At 36.8% G+C, this 22657-nt stretch overlaps 1 protein-coding gene across 1 annotated transcript in view; it reads left to right on the top strand.

Moving 5' to 3' along the window:
* The window catches only part of SLC9A2 (solute carrier family 9 member A2), a 72892-nt gene extending 50969 nt beyond the window's left edge, over positions 1–21923 (top strand). The window contains exons 6-11 of the mRNA XM_015596272.1: positions 9496–9585; positions 10095–10165; positions 13955–14116; positions 18485–18581; positions 20471–20602; positions 21774–21923. Coding sequence (XP_015451758.1) covers positions 9496–9585; positions 10095–10165; positions 13955–14116; positions 18485–18581; positions 20471–20602; positions 21774–21923 — 702 coding nt within the window. The remainder of the gene's footprint in view (positions 1–9495; positions 9586–10094; positions 10166–13954; positions 14117–18484; positions 18582–20470; positions 20603–21773) is intronic.
* Positions 21924–22657: the final 734 nt, after the last annotated feature.

Genomic DNA, 22657 nt, shown 5'->3' on the forward strand with positions numbered 1-22657 from the left:
GAAAGGGATCAGGTATGGGGAAGGTAGAGTAGTGATGGGGATTACAATTTTATTTAAAATAAAAATTTAACCTAATCATCAACACTTTTATTATATGAAGGTTTATTCGTTTATAAGAAACTGAAGCAAAATCTGATAGCTTCTGGGTACTGTTACTTTTTAAATAGAAGGTCCATAAATGAGCCAGTCAACCTGGAGGCTAGTCATTGGCAATGTCGAGCAGAGTACCCAGTCACAGAAGCCAATCAAAATCAAAGGCATTTAAAGCATCATATCACCCATTCCATGGGTTTCTAAATTTCAGTCATTACATACTACTTCCAATGTATCTTTCATACATTTTTCCTTATGAATTGATCTACTTCTTTTACTAAGCTTCCAAATAGAAGAAGCCAACTAAGAGAATGGAGCCGATAAGTAAATGAAAGACAGAGACAAAAAGCTTCCTAGAGGCCTCAAATTTCATTATCCTGGCTGTTCCTGAATCCCACATACAGTATGGCTCTTCCAGCAGATAAATGAGATGCTTCTGTGTCCTCCCAATCAGTTTTCCGTTTGCCTTGCAAATGAACGTCCAGTCTCCTCCTTCTTTCTTCTCCTACTGTTATGGGTAGTCTTACAATTTTTTTTTGGTGATTGAGCAGCACTAATTTCATCATCTGTTTTGACATCGTCAATACATTTACATTGGAAATCTTGTGGTGACTTGGAAAACTTCCGTAGTGCCATCAACCGATCGGAGAGAATGAACCAGAGGCCTTAGGAGTCCTGAACTTGAGATGGCAATTCTGTATTCAATGTCACTGTCTCCCTCCTAAGTCACCCTTATCCTTCTCAACGGAAGCTCTTCTAGTCAATGACTGTATCTAGTTTTAAATAGAATCATCATGGATGGCAACAATGAAAAAAATGATACTCGAGGGATGTTTTGTGGCTGATGAAGGAAATAGCTAAGCTGAAGAATGTTCCAGTCTCCAAATGAGACTAGAAGACAAAGGTCTGCAAGCATGGTGCTCTTGGCCAGTGTGGCTGGAGGGGAGAGGGATGAAGTTAGGTGAGGAAGATTCTGGAGTCCAAAGTTGTGTAAGGCCATGAAGGCCAGTGTCAGGACTTCAGCTATTCTCCAAGCCATCAGGAGGTTTCGTGCAGAAGTGCAATGGGTCTTGATTTCCTTTGTAAAAAGATCGCTCTGGCCACTGTGAGAATAGACCGTTAATAGGAAAGAGTTAAAATGAGAAATTCAGTGTGGAGTCCAGTGCCATCCTCAGGGAAGATTAATGTGTGGTGGTCGTACAGATGGTGAGAAAGGGTAAGATCCTGGAATAGAGGTGAAGGTGAAACCTACAAGATCTCCTGACAGGTTAGATGTGGGTGGAAGGGAGAGAGGACTCATGGCAGACTGCAGGGTTTTCGGTCTGAGCAGCTGGAAGGACAGGCTTGCCCTCCAGTGAGAAGGGACAGTCTATGCATGGGCGGAGGAATGGGAGGTTGGCAGTTGAGTGATAAGCACGCTGAGTTAAGAATGGCTATCACACCTGCAAGTAGATGTGACGAATAACCCAGTTACTGAGGAATTGGGATTCAAGAAAGAGCTCTGTCATCAGCAGGTAGCTGGTATTCAAGGCCATGAAACTGGAAGTGATTGCCAAGGGAGTGAAAATGTACATCAAGGAAATCAAAAAAGAGGGGCAGTCACTGGGCTCTGGGGCAGCCCAGTCTCAAGGTACTGGGCAGGAGAGAAAAGCAGCCAAGGAGACTGAGACACGTGGTAAGTGACAAAGTTGGGAAAATAAGAGATGTTTTGTTTTGTTTTAAAAAATTTTGTTTACCATTTAGTCACAGAATGCTTTCTAAGTGCCTGATTTTGGTCTAAATACCTTTCATGTTAATTCATTTCATCCTCAAAATGAACCTTTGAGAAAAAGACCAGTGAGGCTCAAAAAGACACAGCAGACTGACTTGATAATAGACGTTGGTGACTGGCAGAAGCTGAAGTTGAGTCTAGGACTCCGATTCCAGAGACAAGCTTGGAACTATTGGCTTTACTGACTTCATTTAGAGAAGACATCACTTACCAGATTGTGGTTAGTTAACAGTGTCAGTTATAGTTATGCATACTAGCCTTGGTTCACTATCCCATGTTGGTTTCAGTTTCCTCTTATACTCAGAGAGACACCTGGGTTTTGAAGAGAAGCAGATTTCCTTGTCTTTATCTTTACTGTGATCTTTCCAAGACCCTTGTAATAAGTCATCCACTTTGCTATTCTCATTGTGAAATAGGAGGCAAAATTGTGAAGCGAGTGCATTTTGCCTTGAGCATTTTCATCTCTCGGGAGCATCCTAGGGCACCTTGCTCTTTAGAGGAAGTCAGGCAGGGGTGAGTGACTCACTGCCTTTCCCAGACCTGTGGCCCTGTTCGTACACCCACAGTGAGCCCTGCCAAGGCTCAGTCAATGCTCCAGACTCCTCCCCACGATCTCAGAACTTAAGGTGTCAAATATGAAAACAGAAGCACCTCAGTCTAGTGCAACTAGGAACTAGGCCTTTTGAAGTTGAACGTATCAGTCATCATTGTCTACACAAGTGCTTCTCAAACACCCACAATGCAAAACCAGCCCTCTATCCTCATTAACAACATGTTCATTTGAAAAATATAATAAAAATGACAATAGGAAGATATAATTCATAAGAAGACATACAAAATACAGGCTCAGATTTTTTAGTTACTGGATATAAAATTCAACAGATATAAAATTACATTTCTATGATCAGAACTAATGTAGCATAAGAAAAAGGAAAAGTTTTACAAAAAAGTATACTATTGTTCATTGCATGTATGTGTAGGTGATTGATATAGAGTATTATTATTATACACATATTTTGGCTTTTTGGAATTGTAACTCGACCAAAAGAAGTAAGTAACATTCCATATTTATTCAATGCCTACATATCCACTTTGAATGAATACCATGTATATCAGTATTTAACTTTGATTAACAAAGTTTTTAAAATAACAAATGAAAAAAAAAACAGAGGTAACAAACAGACTAGTTTAGATGTGTTGGCTATATTTGGTATTATAAACAGAGCAAGTTAATCCTTCGGTGATGGAGACATTTGGGTGTCAGTATTTGGAGCCTGTCAGCATACCCTATGGCTTGTCTCCTCCCCTGATTAGGTTATGGAAGCCTGGCAAGGGTCCTTTTGATGCCCATGGGGAAAAAAGTTGCTGTAGTTATGCCTACTGCTACCTTCCCTTCACTGTAGTCTGCCCCATGCTTCTGTTTGCACAGATTAGAGACTAATGGAATCATCTTGACCTTGACCTTTCTCTCCTTCCCTTTTTCCTGCCCACCCCTAGCCTTAAGAAATTATGAACACACACATGCATGCACACACATGAACACATACACACACAAATACACACATGCTTTCTTTAGAAAATATTTCTTTTCCCCCAGAAAACATCGATAATTAAGGAATTCAGGGAAAAAAGCCTGGAAGGTGATAATTAATGGGTTACAAACCTAGTAGAAATAATTAATTATAACCAATGCATAAAATGTTGCCTTCTGATTAAGAGCTATACATTCTTTTTTAAATGACAACTTTTATGTTGATGGACCTATCATTAAGCGTTAAAATGTCTTTCTACTTTATTTCAATATTTCTTATATGCGCTCTTCTATCCTGATACTGTTGAGCTGGCGCTATCTTCTTAGGTAGAATTCCATGTGACATGTGGTTCGTTATTTTATGCCAAGATTTACAATGAGAATTTTAACATTCCTTGAATCACACTGATAAATTAAAGAAAGTAGCCTCTTTATGAAGCACATTGATATGTTAACAGAATACCGTCTTGCTTGTGGGATATTGAATGAGTGAGCAAGTCTGGTTCCTTGGATATGTAAATTCATTTCTTTAAAAAATAAGATTGGTAATGTTATGTAAAATATATACTGTCACTCTTGTTTTAAAATTATATTCAAGATCGAGAGGAGGCAGAGTCCAGTAAACAGATGTCGGAGTTAAGGCTGTTCTGTGTTGATGGTCGGGCCCAGCTCCTAACAGCCTCCGTGAGCCTCACTTCACTTGGCTCTGAGATCTGGATAATGGTGCCCGCTCCCAGGCAGCAGAGAGGAAATAGGTACACAGTACCTCATACACGGTACTAACCTGATGATTTAACTTGATGATTTGCTGTGTTTAATTATAATATTAAGCAAAATGATAATAGAAGAAAAACTTAACATCTTTCAGTGTTCTTTTCTTTGAAAGGGAAAATGACTAGAGCAGAATCGTTTTTATTTCATGAATCCCTGTAATGATAGAGCAAGTCCTCAGAATTCTGGAGATTGGTTCAGCGTTTGTCCAGAGGCCCATCGAGTAGCAAGGCCGACTGGCGTGTAAGAACCGGCATCTCTTTTTGCCTCCGTTGCACGTTAGTGTCGTGTCCACGATGCATCATTGTCCAGAACTTGAAATGTCTTGGTTCTTACCTTACTTGCAGGTTAACAAGTCAGCCTGTTAAATTTTCACGGAAACTTTCAGAAGACACTTGACTCCTAGGTCAGAGACAAAGGATTTGATTATTCATTGTAAAATCCAGAGGCCAGAGCTTTGTGTTGGTCCGTGTCAGTTTTCCACACCCCAAGTCCCTTGGGGTGACACAAAGGGCCCATGATGGATGTCTGCATGGGCTGACAGACAGGAGACAGGAGGCAGACACTGAGTTTGAGGATATGTTGCTCTCTGTCTGGAGGGTAACATTGTCTCATATCTCAAGGTAGCTTGTTGCAAATGCAACCTTGAAAATGGCCTAGGTAAAAGGGGTCAAGGCCTTGCATTATTGGCAACCCCTGCAGGGATGCGCAGGACACTTAGGACCCATGGTGGGTTCACCTTTCCCAGCAATCAGACACGCTCTTGCTGACAGCCTCTCAAACTAAAGCGATGAGGCTCAATGTTTTATAGACATTAAATGACCCTTCAAATGACTTTTAATTTGTTATAAGTGGTCATATGTAATTTGTATATTATATATAGTCAAATAATATATAATCCAATATATAATTATATATAATCTAATAATATATATTATGTATATAATCTAATAATGACACATTCCTATATTTAATTCACATATACCATTACTAAGTAAAGTTTTATGGGATTCCGAAAAATTTATTCTGATTCTACAATGAAATGAGCGAATTGATCAGGATTTTTTAAGATGAAAAATGTAGGTGAATTACTTAGGATGTGAGAAAAAGAACAGTAAGAAATAATTCCAAGGGTTTTTGACTGAGCGAAGGGGTGAAAGGTGATATTTAATATAATATCAAGGGAGGTGGAAGTGTGGGGAGTCAGGCAATCGTTTTACATTTTGGACACACATATTTCCCTGTTAGACATCCAGTGGTGATACCGAATAGGCAATTGCATGTGTGGATCTAGTATTGATGGAGGAGCCAAAATGGGAGATATAAATGTGAGACTCATCAGTATGTCGATGGTTTTCGAAGCATGAGCCTGGATGAAACTATCAGGAAGTAAGTATAGAAAAAGTAGAGAAAAGAAGACATACCAATATCTAAAAGTCAAGACAGGGTTGAGGAGCCAACCTGGGAGACAGCAAAAGATGACTAGAGAAGTGGGAACAAAGCCAGGCGGGGCTGTCCAGAGGTCAAGTGAAGAAAGTGTTCAGGAAGGAGAGGGTTCTAGTAACTGTGATGGACGCAGCTGCAAGTCAGGTGGGTAGGCATAGTGAATGCACTGTTGCACAGAGGCTAGATGATGAGGGTGATGAGTAGCTAAGATCTCTTGGGGTCAGCTCATGAGAAAGTTCCAGGGTAAGAGAGAAACCGGAGACAGGAGACATAGACAATTCAGTTGAGGTCACGTAGAGCAGGGGTCCCCGATCCCCGGGCCATGGACTAGTACCAGTCCATAGCCTGTTAGGAACCTGGCCACATGGCAGGAGGTGAGCAGTGGGCAAGAGCACAAAGCTTTATCTGTATTTGCAGCTGCTTCCCAGTGCTAGCATCATCACCTCAGCTCCACCTCAGATCATCAGGCATTAAATTCTCATAGGAGCGCTGGTCCTTGGTGCCAAACAGGTTGGGGACCACCTCGTAGAGGACAGGGGTAATAACCAGAGGGGAATATGTGCCAAAAGAGGGCTTTTCTTTCTGTTTTTCAAAGATAGGAGCCATAGCAGCATGTCTGGATATCCGGTGGTACAGTAAGGAGAGAACACTGATGACAGAAAACAGGAAAAGATGGCTTAGGGGAACAGTAAGACATATGGCAATGTGCTAAGTTCCAAAAGAGAGATAAACTGAGGGCCCCAAGATGGAATGAAGAGCGTGTACTCCGCAAACACTTATGATTCTCATCTCGCTTTTTCCATTCCAAACAAATGCTGTATATACAGCTGGGTTTATGATCTCTGGGATCAAGTTTGAATGTGACAAAGACCTTGTGTAGGATAGCATTGCAATGGTAGTGATATTTTTTTTAAAAAATGAATTTTTCTTCAAGTTTTTTTCCTGGATATTGGCTGCTTAATCAGCAAAGAAATATAAGGCAATTCTTCCCAATTTCATTTAAAAAAATGAATTTTAAGGAAAAAAAATCAACTTCTTTCAAAAAGACAAACCAAACTAATGCTCATTATCTAATTTACAGTGTTTCTTTTTTCATATGGTGCTAGGAGCTGAAGGGTGAGAGGCGGGAGGAAAGCAGAGATGGAACAAGGTAGAAAACAAATCTCACCTCGCTGTCATCCTGCCCCTGCCTGTTTTTAAATGAGTCCCTTCCATCAGGTCTGGCTCTGAGGTGTCATGTGTATTGTGCCAAAGCCGAAAGAATGGGTAAAAATTTAACTTGGGCTTTGCAAATATGTTTTGCAGTGTTTTGATAGAAAACCAAGGGCTTTCTTTATTTTTTAACCTACATGGATGGTAACAAGCTAATTTTCTAGGCCTTATTAGATTGCTCCCCAAGTGACTTAAATTAGAAATTTTCCAATGTGGTGAATAAGGTGCCTTCTCAAAGGTATTTTTTTGTTTCCTCTGTTTCTCCCAACCAGAGACTCAGTTTCCTCAGATACAACGTCCAATTTAGGGAATTTAATAGAACACACACAGATGCCATGGACTCTACTTCCAAAATAGATGGATTGAGGAAGGAAAAAAGAAAGGAAAGAGAGGAAATAAGGCAGAACTTATCAGATAATTCTTATTGAGCATGACATGATAACTGTAAATAATTCAAAGAGAAAAGGGATGATGACTAAAAGGAACCGTTTAAACAAATACATATTTTTAAAAGATAGTGTTAGTGGTCTATTGCATATAATCGATACTTTTTATTAATTATAAACTAATTATAAAATATGTTGTAGTTTTAGAAACTTGAGTTGATCTGGGCACCAGGCCACACTTGCTTCATATAGTTGATCACTTTGTTTTATTTGTGACAGACCATTTATCTCTAGATTATCTGTTTAGTGGACAGAACCAACAAAAAGACTGGGGCTGGCCCTGTGTTTTATCTTTATTTTTATGCCTTACAGATATTGGGAACTCATTTATTATTTACTAAATAAATAATGATTGGGGAAAAAAAACATGTGAAACATGCCCATGTCCTTAGAACACACTATATAGTTTTAAAAATTGCATTGATTTTGTTAATATTTTTTCCTGAAGTTATTATTAAACTAGTGGGTTTATGATAGCTGGAATCTGATGAAATCCATCTTTGTAAACCACATTTATAACTATTTTCATCTACACAAGTTACACATTACAGAATATGTGTTGATTGGAAAACTGTTATTACCTCCTATGTTACTTGAAAGTGGTAGACTTTGAAAGTGACACAAATAGAGCACAAGGTGTGTCTCACTAAATTCAGTCAAATTTAGTTCACATTTTAGAAAGTTAAAGTTAGACTGAAAAATGCCCAAAGCTGGATTGGTGGAATAAACCAAATGCGTATGTGTGTATGTAGGGGTGTGTGTGTGTGTGTATCACAGTTAGTTTATATTATCAAAGGCATTCTTAAACTTAAAGATGTATAGAAAGATGAGATGGGCATCAAATATGTGGCAGGGAACATATCTCAACATATCCAACCTTTCTCCCCCTGAAAATATCCAACAACCCCTCGTATACCAGTATTCGTTATGCCAAGCAGTGGCAGCCGCCTACCTACCAAGCAAGAAAGCTGGGGACCTTTGCCAACTCCACATTTTACCCCTTCCTCACCTGGCCTATTTCAGTACTAGTGTCACATAATTTTAAATATATTAGCTGATAGTTTGTTTTGCTATCTATAAGTTCTCCATCATTCTTTTTTTAAAAAATTTTTCCTGGTTACATTTACTTTTCCAGACTAATTTAAAACAAACCTCTGAAACTCTGTTAAAAATCTTTTGGGATATGTTATTGTACTGCATGGACATTGAGATAAAATAATCATCATGATATTGTTAAATAATCTCATCTAGGAACTATATGTGTCTTTTGAAAATTCAAATATTTTTAATATTAATATTCTTTAATTAAGTTTTATAGTTCTCTTTGTAAAGGTTCTGTGCATTTTATGGTCGGATTATATAGTATTTTATATATTTACATATATAGAGAGAATATATAAATATACACATGTATTTAGTATATATAGTATACTACTATATATTTAATGTATTATTTATATACTGGTACATACTATTATGTATATATTCTCTCTTTTTATATATATATTTATATATACATATATATAGATGAGGATATAGATATAATTTTCATTGTTATTATGTAGGTGTTTATTCTGTCCTTTTCTTAAATTAGTATATAAGAGGGATTTATGTATATTGATTTTATGTCTAGTCACTTTATTGAGCTTTCGTGCTATTTTTAAATAGATCTGTTCTCTATTTATTTCTCTCGTTCTTCCCTTACCCACTTTGTAACTGTTTTTAGTATATCTTTCTCCCCATAAGACCACAAAGTCCTAGAGCCGAAGTCCTTAACTAACCATCTCTAAGTCCCAAATGTCTAAGCCCCTGACATGTATGTAGTAGATAATCAATTAAAATTGTTTTGATAAATTAATGCATGTAAAAATCATTGAAAAATTTCCTGTGAATAACAAGTAGGTGATACTCTTGACTTGGATAGTAATTATTTCGTAGAATTTCTTTCTCTTTCTATTTCTTAGCATTATTTAAAATTATGTTTTCAATTTCTTGCATTTTGTCCATTGTTTTGTTTCTAGTAGCAGGCATTGGGATGTGGTCCTCTGAAAATATGCCAGCTATTGAAGAGGAAGAAAAAAATTAACAACATGTTGTATATACTGTGTTAACTCTTGGGGGCAGGGTATCTTTTGTTAGTTATCAGAGCTTTGGAGAGGATAGCAGTTATTCTTTAACTTTTAACTCTATTTTATGAGAAAATTCACTTTCTTTTTTATGTGCAGGGAATAACCATTCGGCCACTGGTAGAGTTTCTTGATGTTAAGAGGGCCAATAAGAAACAGCAAGCTGTCAGTGAAGAAATCCACTGTCGGGTAGGTTTTATTGTACTATAATGATTTCAATGATAAAAGAAAAAAATGTTGGATATGGTCGAACAGTTTTACATCATGGACTTATTTCCTGAAGAAGAGGGAAACGGCAGAGGGTTGTAGGGAGGGAGGGCCGAGAAAGGCCTGATTCGGGCATATGGAACCCCACTGTGGCTTCTCCAAGTTGGCCTAGAACTAAGGAATATATTGACAAAGGGTGCCCTCTTATTATTTCCTTCAACATGAAAAATGTTTCAACTGGAAGATTATTACCATATTTCCTATTTTCCAAAATTACGAATACACTTATGAGGAGAAAGATAATCTAAGATTTGCTTGATACCGATGTGACAAACATCAATCTGTTTGAAGATTAATTATTGTTTTATTGTTTTCAGTTAAAAAAAAAAGAAGCAAAATTATCAGGGTCTTTGAAATTTAGGCATGATAAGAATAGAGTGGAAATTACTGATTTCAGATACAAATTAATAAGCCTGCCATTTTCGTTTTAGTTTTTTGATCATGTGAAGACTGGGATCGAAGATGTTTGTGGACACTGGGGTCACAACTTTTGGAGAGACAAGTAAGGAGGCCTGATGTTATCGCATTATGCAGTGGCTCTAGGTCACTCTGGATGCGTGACTTGTTGACTTGTGTTGTTTTTTGGAGTTGTAAATGCCTCCTATGCTGTGCCATAGTGTGTCCCTTCACACAGAGTTCAGCTATTACAGACACCTGGAGCAATAGTGGCTTTAATACAAGAAAAGCTTATTTCTTTCTTATGCAAATATCCAGAGGTAGGCACTGTAGGTTTAATAAATAAGTTCTGCTCCACAGGCTCCTTGTGGTCCCAGGACCATCTGTCTAGTTAATTCCACTAACAACTTCCGTTTCCAAAGTTGTCTCTTAGACCAAAGTGGCTACTCTAACATTAGCCATTATGTGCACATTCCAGGATGCATGTAGGAACAAAGATTATAAAGAGACAAAGCATATGTACTAGCTTCCTCCCAACCACAGTTGCCAGACTTTTCCACACAATTCTTCCAGTTATATCACATGGCCTGGCCTCATATGGCCTGAGTTTAATCATATGGACATTTTTCACTGCAAGGGAGACTGGAGTCTACTTTGGTTAAAAACTGGGAGTGCCATTACTATTTGTTCTCCCACATGTGTCGAAGGTCTTTGTCAAGTGCAGAGCTTCAGATCACCTGAGGATATAAAGAGACTAACAGAAATAAAAAATGATTTTAAAACTATGATTATCTGAAAGATTATGTGCACTTATATAAATGTGTATATATGTATCTATCCATCTATCTATCTATCATTATCTATCTAACTATCTATCATCTATCTATCTATCTATCATCTTTCTATCTATCATCTATCTATCATCTATCTATCTATCTATCTATCTATCTATCTATCTATCTATCTATCTATCATCTATATCATCTATCTTCTTTTTCTTTTTTATCTTTAAAGGCTCTGTGGTGAATAAATAAGATTCAGTGTCTCTCTCCAAGAATTTTATAGTTGAAGAGAAAAAGGTAGGCTAGCCAGGTAGAATCACTGGCTAGGAAAGACATTTGAAGGAGGTGGCATTTCAGCTGGTCCCTAAAGACAGATGGACATGTTCTAAGCTATATTTGGTGGATGCCTCTTGCCCTTCTGCCTTGTCTTTCCTAACTTGCTTTCCTAACAGATTCCCCCTCCCCGCTGCAAATTAACATTAGTTGACTAACCTACTGATTTATATAATTTAACATAAGGGGATTTTTAAGTGCTTACTATTTGCTCACATGTTCTGACATGATATTGGACTACATGAGAAGTATAAGCTATAGACTCAGGCCTTTAAAATATTGGATTACAGTAAAGGCAACAAAACAGTCACACAGCAAATAGGTGTGTGTGTGTGTGAGAGAGAGAGAGAGAGAGAGAGAGAGATTGAGAGAGAATGATATCATCAAGTCATAAAATGAGTTATGGAGACTTTAAGGGCTAGAACAATATTTACAAGCCTGACCACACCATTTACTGATGTAGGAAGGCCCCTTGGACCTAGCCTTACTGCATCACTAAAGGAAAAAATATTTTATATGTAAGGAGATAGTACCCAATTAACCACATGGGGGCACGAAGTAATAAAATAAAACTAAAATCTCCACTGTAAAAACATGAAAACAATGGTCATTTATCTTGGGCAGTGTTCACTTTTTTGAAGGCAGAGAACCTTAACCTTCTGCTTTGTGACTTTCCACATTGCCCTGCTTGACATCCCTGGGACCTTCCCAAAACCAATTCTAGCCTGTACCAAGCCAGTGATACAGACTTCTCAGCCTCTCACCTCCATATTTCCCATAGTCATGGCTATTTTCCACCTACTGTGTCCTTTCAACCCAATCACTTTTCTCCTTCCCTAGCATCCTACCAGTCCTTGCCTGAAGTGACAAGAAACAGTAGTAACCCAGAACAGTTTGTACCTTTTCAAAAGTGAAGATTAGGCTAAAGGTTTATACCACTCTTCTGCCTCCCAAACCTGGGGCAAAATAGATGTGAGTAAGTGTGGGGATCAGGTCAGCAGTCCCTGGGGCGATGTTAGAAGAATGAAGAAATGGACCCTGTGATCATGTAGATTTTGTCTGGAACTCAGGTGAAGGAGTGTCAGAGAAAGTCTGGCTGCATCCTATTTTTTCAGAGAGAGGTACTTTTTCTCCAAGGTATGTGAATCTGTTCTAGGCAAACATCTACAAGCTGCCAGGATAACTGGACTAATAAATACTAAAGATGGCAGGGACAGCTTTGATTCATGTCTGAAAGGTAATATTGTTACATGTCTAACATTTTCCTCTGTAGTATACATGCTTCATTTAATAATTTCATAAACCCTATACATTTCCATGTACAGTGTTTTCTAGGTAAATTTCAAATAGTTTTCTGAGTTGCCATGTATACTATATAATGCAAGAAGAACAGGGAAGTGGGTATGGAATGATTTGTTGCTGACACAGGCCATGTTTAGCATTAGTTTAAAAATGCTTAGATTCTATCTCTGGTATGTACATAATTGTTGATTTACTAAGGATGACGTAAAAAGAAGTGATTGTTTTAGATATGTTGGGTAACTTTCCCTTTCCTCTGGAATTCTTATGCTGTGGATTTCTAGTGGTCTTGCCAAAGAATCCTTGAGGCGTTTGATCCTTTGAGAATGAAATGAAAAGATAACATACTAGGGACACTTATTAAACTTAGCAAAGGAATCTAAAGATATAGAGAGAAACTGCCTAAGTATAGCTTGGCAGAGAAATAGAAGGTGTGGAGATAAAACAAAGAAAGAAAATGCACAGTTCCATGCTAAATAGATCAGACGTCATTGTCCTTGTATGTATTCTTCCTTTTGTTTATCTCTAGTGAAAAGCTAAAACACAATTATAAAAGAAATTTTAAAAGATGTGTTGGTGCCAGGAGTCCTGCTCAATGGGCTAACAGGAAATTCAAAATCAATTTAGAAGAAGGTAGCTCCAGTGTTTAGTATAGTGGCCAGTCAATAGCAAAGCACTTTAAGGGTGACTTTCTTTAATTATTCATAGCCCTTCAGTATTTAGACAAAGGGCAAGCACCAAGGACGTGGGCTAATATTGTTTCCTTTCAAAGCACAGGTGTGTCTATAAACCTTGGGCTTATGATGATCACTGTAATAAAGTCCTTTCTTTCTCAACAAATATTTATTACATGCAGTTTCACTTACAGGTTGGCATAATAATGTTATATAACAAACCACCCCCAAAATTAGCTGCTCAAAACAAGTCACTTATTATTAAAGTGCCTGAGTTAAGAGGCCAAGAGTCACTGATCTGGGCTGGGCGTGGCTGAACTGGACTGATCTTGCTCATACTTTAGTGGGTTGGCAGGTGGTCAGCTGATCCTGGCTGGCCTTCTCTGTGACCGAGATGACTTAGCTGTGCTTCATGTGGCATTCACCTTTGTTCTGGGACTAATGAGTCACTCCATGCATATTCTTCTCATGGTGATTGTTGAAGCACAAGAGGCAAGATTTAATGAACAAGCCCATTTTAAGCCCCTGCTTCCATTATTATATCTGCTAATAGCCCATTGGCCAAAGGAAGTAACATTATTGAACCCAGTGGCAGGAAGCAGGACAAAGTAGGTTATCTAGGCCATGGTGGAAAGACAGTGCCAAATAATATGGCAGAGGATGTGGAAACAGGGAGGAACTGAGACTAAATGATGCATTCTATCATACATGCTTACCGTGTGCCAGGCACTGCTCTATGCATTGGTGCTAAAGAAAACAGCAACAGTGTGATTAATTAATTGAAAGTTTTATTTTCTTTATTTCCAGGTTTAAGAAGTTTGATGACAAATATTTGCGGAAGCTTTTGATTCGGGAAAACCAACCTAAGTCAAGCATCGTTTCCTTATATAAAAAGCTTGAAATAAAACATGCCATTGAGATGGCAGAAACTGGAATGATAAGTACCGTCCCTTCTTTTGCATCTCTGAAGTGAGTACTGTTTGGCAAGTCAAAGTTAGTATTGCTAAGTACGTCTTTATAGCTTTTGAAACCAGTAATAATAACAAATTTGACCCAAATTCTCTCGGTAGAATGAGATTCTAGTTAAATTATGAAAGCCTAGGAATGTTTAGTTATGTCATGTCACGGCACATCATGTTGTTTTAGAATCAACTAGTCAGAAAATACTTTGTCATGTTTAGGGTGGTTATGCTATTATTATATTTGCTTTGGGCAATTAAGTGCTTTTTGAAAGTAAATTAAAGTCTCTTTAGCAGGCATTTTGAGCTGGAATATTTGAAGATGTGTTGTGTTTGCTATTATACATATGCACACAGTTATTTATCTATTTCCTCATAGGTTATTACTCACAGAATCACAGTTTAAGGCTTGGAAAGAACATTAGTAATCATCTAGTGCAATGGTTCTCAGCCCAGGCTACACATCAGAAACAGCTTGGGGGCTTTTAAATAATATAGATATCTGGGCCCCACTCAGACTACTAAGATCAGAATCTCTGATATTGAGAAGCAGGTACAGGTATCTTTATAAGTTCTTTGGATGTCTCTAATATGCAGCCAGGATTGAGATCCACTGATCTAGTCTGTCTCCTTAATTTTAAACATGAGAAAATGAATATTCAGAATTGTAAAGTGATCTACCTAAAATCTTACAGCAGATCTATGGTGGAACAGTAAATACTCAGTTAGCAAATGAGATTATATCATCAAGTAAATGTCATTCTTTTTCTATCACAAAAATGACAGAAATTACTGGTTTCTTCTTTCACTGATGAGTTTCAACCTCATTTAAATTAAACGTCACCTAATTAAAAGGCTGTCTGGGGGAGAGTTGAAATGAGAGAGGAAGCTCCAGACTACACCCAACTATATAAACCGTGATTTTTACTAGGACTTTAAGTTCCCTATAAAAATTATGGGAGTTTATACAATCTATAATAAAAAGAAATAGTGATCAGAATGACTGGAAGATAAAGGTATTATATTGCATTGTAAATTGTAGTGGATTGAGCAGAATGGCGACTTATAGTCTTACTCTGCAAATAACTCCGTGTGACCTTAAACTGGTCCATTTATTTCCCTGAGGTTGAGTTTTTTCCAAGTAGAAAATGGGGCTAGACTTGATCCTTAAGTTTCCATCTAGCTTTACAATTTCCACTGTTTTTCTTATGCAGTGTTCCATTTGCAGTTGGAGCAACAGATAATTGAATTATCCAGTTTCTCACAGGAGAGCCATTGTCTTTGTGATCACCGAAGAAAGAAATCACAGTTTTACTCTGTTCGCAGTTCATTTTGAAGTTGGCAGTAAGCAGAGTAAAGGCAAATGTTTAGGGTTAGGGAATGAGGTTACGAAATTAGTGGCTAGACGCATAGTTGGATAAATGAATTCCATACTGACCATTCCACTTCTCCTGAAATGTTTTCTCTAGAGGAAAGCAGAAGCAAAAAGGGATCTAGATGATAAGGAATTGTATTTCCGGCAATAATGGACTGAGTGTTATAGGCCAAACCATCTTCTGAAACACAACTAGAAAAATAGTACAAAACATATTTTAAAAATCTGCTTGAAAGCTGGAGAGTACCAGTGGGTGAAGGATATTTTTAACCAAGAGTTAATGGAAATAAAAACCATCACACTAAAATGAATGATAAAGGGTTATAGACAGAAGGAAAAGAGACTCATAGAGAAGCATGCAGATGAAAAATGGAAATAAAACAATGGAAATGGTTAATATTTGTAAACTTTAAATGAGTATTAATTACATAAAATAATAATGTCTGTATGGTTTTAAATGTGCTGAGTTAAAATTAACACGAATAGGTTGTATGTCAAGAAGGAGGTGAATAGTGTTATTGTGTTGTAAGGTCCTTGCATTGTCCGGAAAGTGGTGAAAATAAAAATGTATTTTGGACTTTAATAAGTCAGTGATTAATGTTGAAATCCCAGGTAACCACTAAAAAAAAATAGTAAAAGAATGTAACAAGCCAACAGAGAAGGGAAATAAAATAACAAGATAAAATAAATTTTAAAAGGGCAACAAAGTAGAAAAAAAATTATAGAATAGTGGAGCCGACAGAATGCCAATAGTAAGACAATAGTCTTAACTCCAAAGGTAATTACATTAAATATAAACTTACTCCATTCAAAAGAAAGAAATGATCAGAATACAGAATGGATAAAAATATTTAACTCCCTAGATGTTGTTTATAAAAACGAGCACTTTTATATAAGAGTATAGAAAGGTTAAATGAAAGGTTGATAAAAAAAGATACTCTTAAAGCACTAAAGAAAGTTTATAGAATTAAATTATTACCATTAAATGTAAGTATTATGGAAAAAAACATTACTAAAGATGAAGAAATATATTTTATAATGATAAAAGTTCAATTCTTTAAGTCATAACAAGTCTAAATTAGCATACAAATGATAACATAGCCTCGAAATGTATAAACCCTAACTTGACAGAACCATAAGTAGAAATCCACAAATTCATAATTATAGTGGCTATATTAAGTATAAACAAGGGAGGTAGTTGTGTACTTGTCACTAGAGTTATGCAAACATGTTGGGAAAAATATGGTGGGAACATTGTTCAAGAAAATCAGATAACAAGACTGTTATTTATTGAACTTATTTGTTCATTCTGACTCAAATTCTGTGAATTAACTTTGCTGATCAAAAAACCTAATTAGGAAGCTGGACAGTTACCTAAACAATGATGCCTCGGTCTGAAAAGATGCTTCTTAAAAAAATCATCTGAGCAATTGAGGTTGAGGCAAAAATCAATCTAGAGAACTCTGTCCTGAAGAAGCCTTGAATTTCTGTGTTCCTTCCTTTGTGTATATCTATTACCCATTGGGCATAAGTTTTTGTACCCCAGTAATTACTGTTGTGGTTGGTTTATAGAAACAGCATGTTTGCATTTAAAAATAATATAAAATAATATGCTCTTTAATTTGTGTGCTCTTGGTTCATCTTCTATACGCATTTATGTGTATTAACCATTCCAGCTTTAATTTCTTAATTTACCTTTTAATCTATTTATTTTATTGCACTATCTATTTTTGTAGGCCCTTAAAGTCTACACGCATATGTGTATTAACCATTCCAGCTTTAATTTCTTTTTTTAATTTACCTTTTAATCTATTTATTTTATTGCACTATCTATTTTTGTAGGCCCTTAAAGTCTTTTTGAAGGAGTTAGAGTAAAACTATATAAATATAGTCAATTCTCATTGTTTGCCATTTACGTTCTTTAACGTTGCTGTGAACACTGATTTGCCAATACTCAACCACTGCATAAAGTTGCTGTGAACACTCATTTGCAAATACTCAACCACTACTCTTGAGAAATACAGGGTTATTTTCCTGTGAGTCTCTTGTCACAATGTGTTCCTCAGCTAATCGATACATAATCTTGTTTTATGTGTGGTTCTGTTTAAATACCTCGTATTTAATACATTGTTGTTTCATTAATATTGAACTTGTGGCCAATAGCACCATAACTCATGCTTGAACAAAGTTTCTCTAACACATATTTTCTTCAGAAGGCCCATCACAGCCTTATTGCACATAGGAACACCATGCGGCACTTCAGAACGATGCTCAGGGGCCATTTCAAACAGCAAAATCACCAACAAAAAGTACAAAAAATATGAAAAATATGCCACTGAATAGATCATGAAAAGGATATTTTTTACAGTAAGAGAGCTGAAACAATAAGGCAAAGCATTGCCATGTTCAATCTCATTTGGGAATCTGCGTGTTAGTTATCACAAATTTTTCCTCATTTTGCACATGTCCATGAATGACTGGGAAAGTACCATGAATATTGATAATATGTTTATAAATGAATTTTAGCAAGTAGGTGAATTTGCAAATATGTAATTCCCTAATAATGAGGATTGACTCTATATGCATACATATTAGAAACGGTGCCTTTGCAGGTGTTTCTAATGAAGTATTTAAAAGCCCGGGCCATAATGGCAAAATATATCTAATTAAACTTCTGTTGGAAAAAAACTAAGCTATATTACTTTATTTATAGAGTATTAGAAATAATAGAATGAGAGAATTATAAGTTACTATACTTTATCTTCCTTAAAAAATAATTGTGTGAACAGACTCTGAAAAGACAATTAAACTTGTCCTGAATTATTTCAACACTGAAATAAAAGTTTTAGAATTTTGAATTATTTTAAAATGGTGAATTATTCCTACATATTATTCTTTAAACTAAAATTCGTCTTAAATAATAGTATTATGTCTCTAAGAAAGAAAATCGATGATTTCAATATTCGTTAAACACTAAGACATTCTTTTTCTGAACTTTCACAGTGACTGTCGTGAAGAAAAAATAAGAAAGCTCACACCTGGTGAAATGGATGAGATTCGAGAAATATTATCACGAAATCTCTATCAAATCCGTCAGCGAGTGAGAATAATTTATTTAGCAAAATATTTCCTTGCTTTGACTGAAAACATGCCTTCTGATTTTGTGGTATACAATTATAGTAGATACTACGCCATCATTACACCAAGCTCTGAGGTCCCTGCTAGGCACCTTCTCTTCTCTCAAACCCCATTTCAATGTGTGCTGCCTTGTTAGGGTACCACTCTCCTCTGGACACCATGGGTGAAGCTTTGGAGTCTTCTGGGAGTTCTGCTACTAAGGGCTTGGAGATTTAAAAATAATATATACATAAAACTAATTGTGAAGTAATTGATTGATTGCTCTCTTTATTTTTTTAATGAAATACCTTTTAAGCTTAGAAGCCTTTTTTAAATGTATTTAATTTTCCTTGTTACTCGTAAAGCACTTTAGTTTCCTTCTTTAATGTATGGTCTGCGTCACTTCTTTCACTGCATTTCCATGTTAACATCGCATTTTAATAATTTTCTACTAATACTGCTAACAGTGAATGCATTTAATTTGCCAAACCCCATTTCAGCATGTTGCATGTATTAGCTCATTTAATCCTCCAATAAGTGGTAAGGGTTACCATTGTCTCCATTCTACAGATGAAGAAATTGAGACCTAGGATAGTGAAGTGGCACACAAGCCACACTGCTTATCAGGAGACCTCCCCACTCATGTCAAGGTCATCTCTGCAGCTTCCTAGCTGGTCTCCCCGCAGGCTGCCCCATTCCATCCTGTATTACTGTTGCTTCCCCATTTTCCTTAAAGCACCATTTAATAGCAGCATTCTCCTATTTAAAATGAAACAAAACAACAGTTGTGGCTTCCGGGCTAAACTGTTCTTTCAGAATTTGGGATAAAGTTCCACCTTATCCAACCTTAATTCCACGCCTCCCTCACCCACACACCTAAACTCTCACAGAGTACAGGTTCGGCTTCATTCTTTGGCCTGGTTTGCTCTCTTCCCAGTCTCCACTGCTGCTTCCTGTCAGCTCAGCTGACCCACATCCTCTAATTATTAAAGTCCTCCAACAACACCTTCCATGTTATTCTCAATTCTATCTTTAAATGGGATAGCATTTGGAGCTCATGCCGTTTGGCACTTAATTTCACGATCTTGTATTATTTTGCTAGCCTTAGATGTCCAACTAGAGAGTAAATGTCTCAAAACCAGAATTGAACTCTGTTCTGTAGTACCTTTGCATATCTCTACTAGGCCTGATATAGCTGGGAAACTGGGATATTCCCAAGAAAGAAGTATACATTAATTCTATTGGAAAATCAACTTAATTACAAATTACAATTTGCATTAGGAAACAGATTTCTATATAGCTTATAAAACCAAAAAAGTATGCCATATCCAGCCCTCATTGAGACATTTTACTGTTTCAAATACTAGGTCATATTCATGGCTGGTGTTAGCAGCCGCTTCCTCAATTTGACAAGCTGGCTGAAAAGAAGAAATGTTTCTAAGTTAATCAAAAGGACATTGCACCACCAAGTGGCTCAGAGTGATTCGTTTTCAGTCCAGTAATTTCCACTCAATAGAGAATGTATGATGACTTGTATTTTTTTACCCAGCCACTAATGCTGGGTAAATACATACAAGGTACTTCAAGGTAGATGAAGGCACTTAATGAATTCAATCATGTTTCTCATTTATAAAGATTATGCTTTCTAATAGGGGAAAGTAAACTTATTTACTGGCTTTCATGAGAAGATGAATTCTTTCCAAATTTGAAAGAATGTTAACTTTCATACTTTTTTTTTTTCTCTGCACATGAGTACCTAGCTGAGGTGCAAAGCCAATAAACGCAGTAAAGTTTTGGAATTTCTGGGGCAGTGATCAGTCTCTGTTTGTTTATTTGTTTGTTTTTGTAAAATGTCACTTGTTTTTATTTCAGACGCTGTCATACAACAGACACAACCTGACGGCCGATACGAATGAGAGACAAGCCAAGGAGATTCTGATCCGCAGAAGGCACAGTCTGCGGGAGAGCGTTAGGAAAGACAACAGCTTGAATCGGGAACGCAGGGTAACTGGCGTTTGTGCCTCTGGGATGCAGAAGGCTTCCAAGAGCAGAAGCAGCAGCTGTCCCGGAAGCTCTGCTGAGGGTTCATTCATAGGAATTCTGGGATAGAGTTAGTTACAAAGTCTTTTTGATGTTTCTTGAACACCTGTTGTGTTCCAGACACTGTTCTAGGCACTTGGAATTCATTGGTGAACAATACTGAAAGATTCCTACACTTGTAGAATCCAAAGTCTAGTGGGAGAGAACGCAATCAGCAGTAGACAGAATAAGCAAATTATCTGTTGTAAAGACGGCAACAAGTGCTATGGAAAAAATTAAAAGTCACTGAGGAAGGAAGTCAGGAGTACTGGGGAAGGTCAGACAAGTTACAGTGAATGGCTGGGCCAGGCATCATTTGGAAAGCAATATTTAAGATATCCAGGGAGAGGCTGCAAGCCCATGTGTGCTGACTTCGAGAAGGCCACGGGGGCTGGGGAGCGAGTGTTCACAGGGAGCTTGTTCAGCATTTCACTGGGTCCATGGCATTGTCAATAGGTTTGAAAAGCTATTTTAAAAAAGATATTGTGATTGCTTAATTGAACACAGCAGGCATGTATCTTATTTGTAAAAGTATTCTGTTTGGTTGTCAGAAATTAAAATTTCATGTATAAACCAAATTATCTTTTTTTATGTATAAAATGTGGCAGCATTGATTAAAAGTTAAAGAAACTAGAGCCTATGGCATTGGAAATGTCGGCAAGTTAGCTAGTACTTTTTGTTCTATCAGTTTCAAGACTTATTAAAGTAAATAAAACTTAAATGTTATATTTTTTACATATCTTCTTCTCTATATATAGGTTCTAAGTTTTTTCAGTAATACTGTCATAAATAAGTGATTCAGTAGCTTTTCTTTAAGAAAACCCAATGGTTTTCACATGTATGTAATAGTTCCACTTTGTTTCCATTTTCGTTATTCCTGATTTCCATTGTATTCTAGAAGAAGTTTAGTGATTTTTAAATTAAATAGTATTGCTTGGAACTTTATCCTCCATCCCCACAGCCCCTCACAAAGTAATTTTAGAATTGAAAACTAAAATTTTAACTTTTAACAAGGTTTTTCATAAGATCTTAAACTTCTAATATACAATAAATGACATCCGCTTAGTCTAAATAAGGTTTTCCGTCTCTTTTACAGGCTTCCACTTCGACCTCCCGGTATTTATCTTTACCCAAAAATACAAAGCTTCCAGAAAAGCTACAAAAGAAAAAGAATATTTCTAATGCAGGTAATGAATACAATTGGAGCAAAAAGACTTTAAACTTATTTACTAATTTTATAGAATAGAAAAATGTCCCTGTTCTTCTTCTTTATTAGTCACAATGAGTTCAATAGTTTGCAAATCTAAAATAACAACAGTGACTTTTTATTAGCGTTCATCCTTTTTGAATGGAGTTCTGTACACATTATAAATAATTCAATCAGATATTGTCACCATATGCTTAGTGAACAGGTAAATAGAAAGTTGTAAATCTGCAAATTTTTACCTTAATTCTAACATATTTTCATAAACACAGCTATATATTTTACTTCTAGAAATAATTAATAAAGCTTTGACATAAAGTCTAATATTTCTTTATTTCATGGTAATCTTTATGTAGACTCTAAACCATATTCTGTGAAACCCCAGGAGAAATGTTAGGATTTCATGTTATTAAAGTGTGGGATGTAACAATTATAACCACCCCCTTTTTTATGCTTAGCAGTTAATTTTGGGTGTCCTCCCATGTGCCAGACCTTGAGCTGGGCCTCCTGGGCTTAGCTCCTGTAGGGCAGGTGGGCATATAACCACTGCTGCAAGGTCGTCTCTGTTTGACTTCTGGCTTCACCACTTACTGGTACCTCTTGAACCTCAGTTACTTCACCTATAAAATGAGCGATTGTGAGGATTCAGTGGATTAATGTATTTAAAAGTGTCGAGGACGTAGTAGGCTCTTTCAAATCAGCATGAATGTATACTTGTGGACCCAAGCACTCAAAGACGTCAAGGGAAACGCTAGAGTCAGAGGGAGCACACTGAC

Source organism: Pteropus alecto, unplaced genomic scaffold, assembly GCF_000325575.1.
Source record: "Pteropus alecto unplaced genomic scaffold, ASM32557v1 scaffold288, whole genome shotgun sequence".
Lineage (NCBI taxonomy): Eukaryota > Metazoa > Chordata > Mammalia > Chiroptera > Pteropodidae > Pteropus > Pteropus alecto.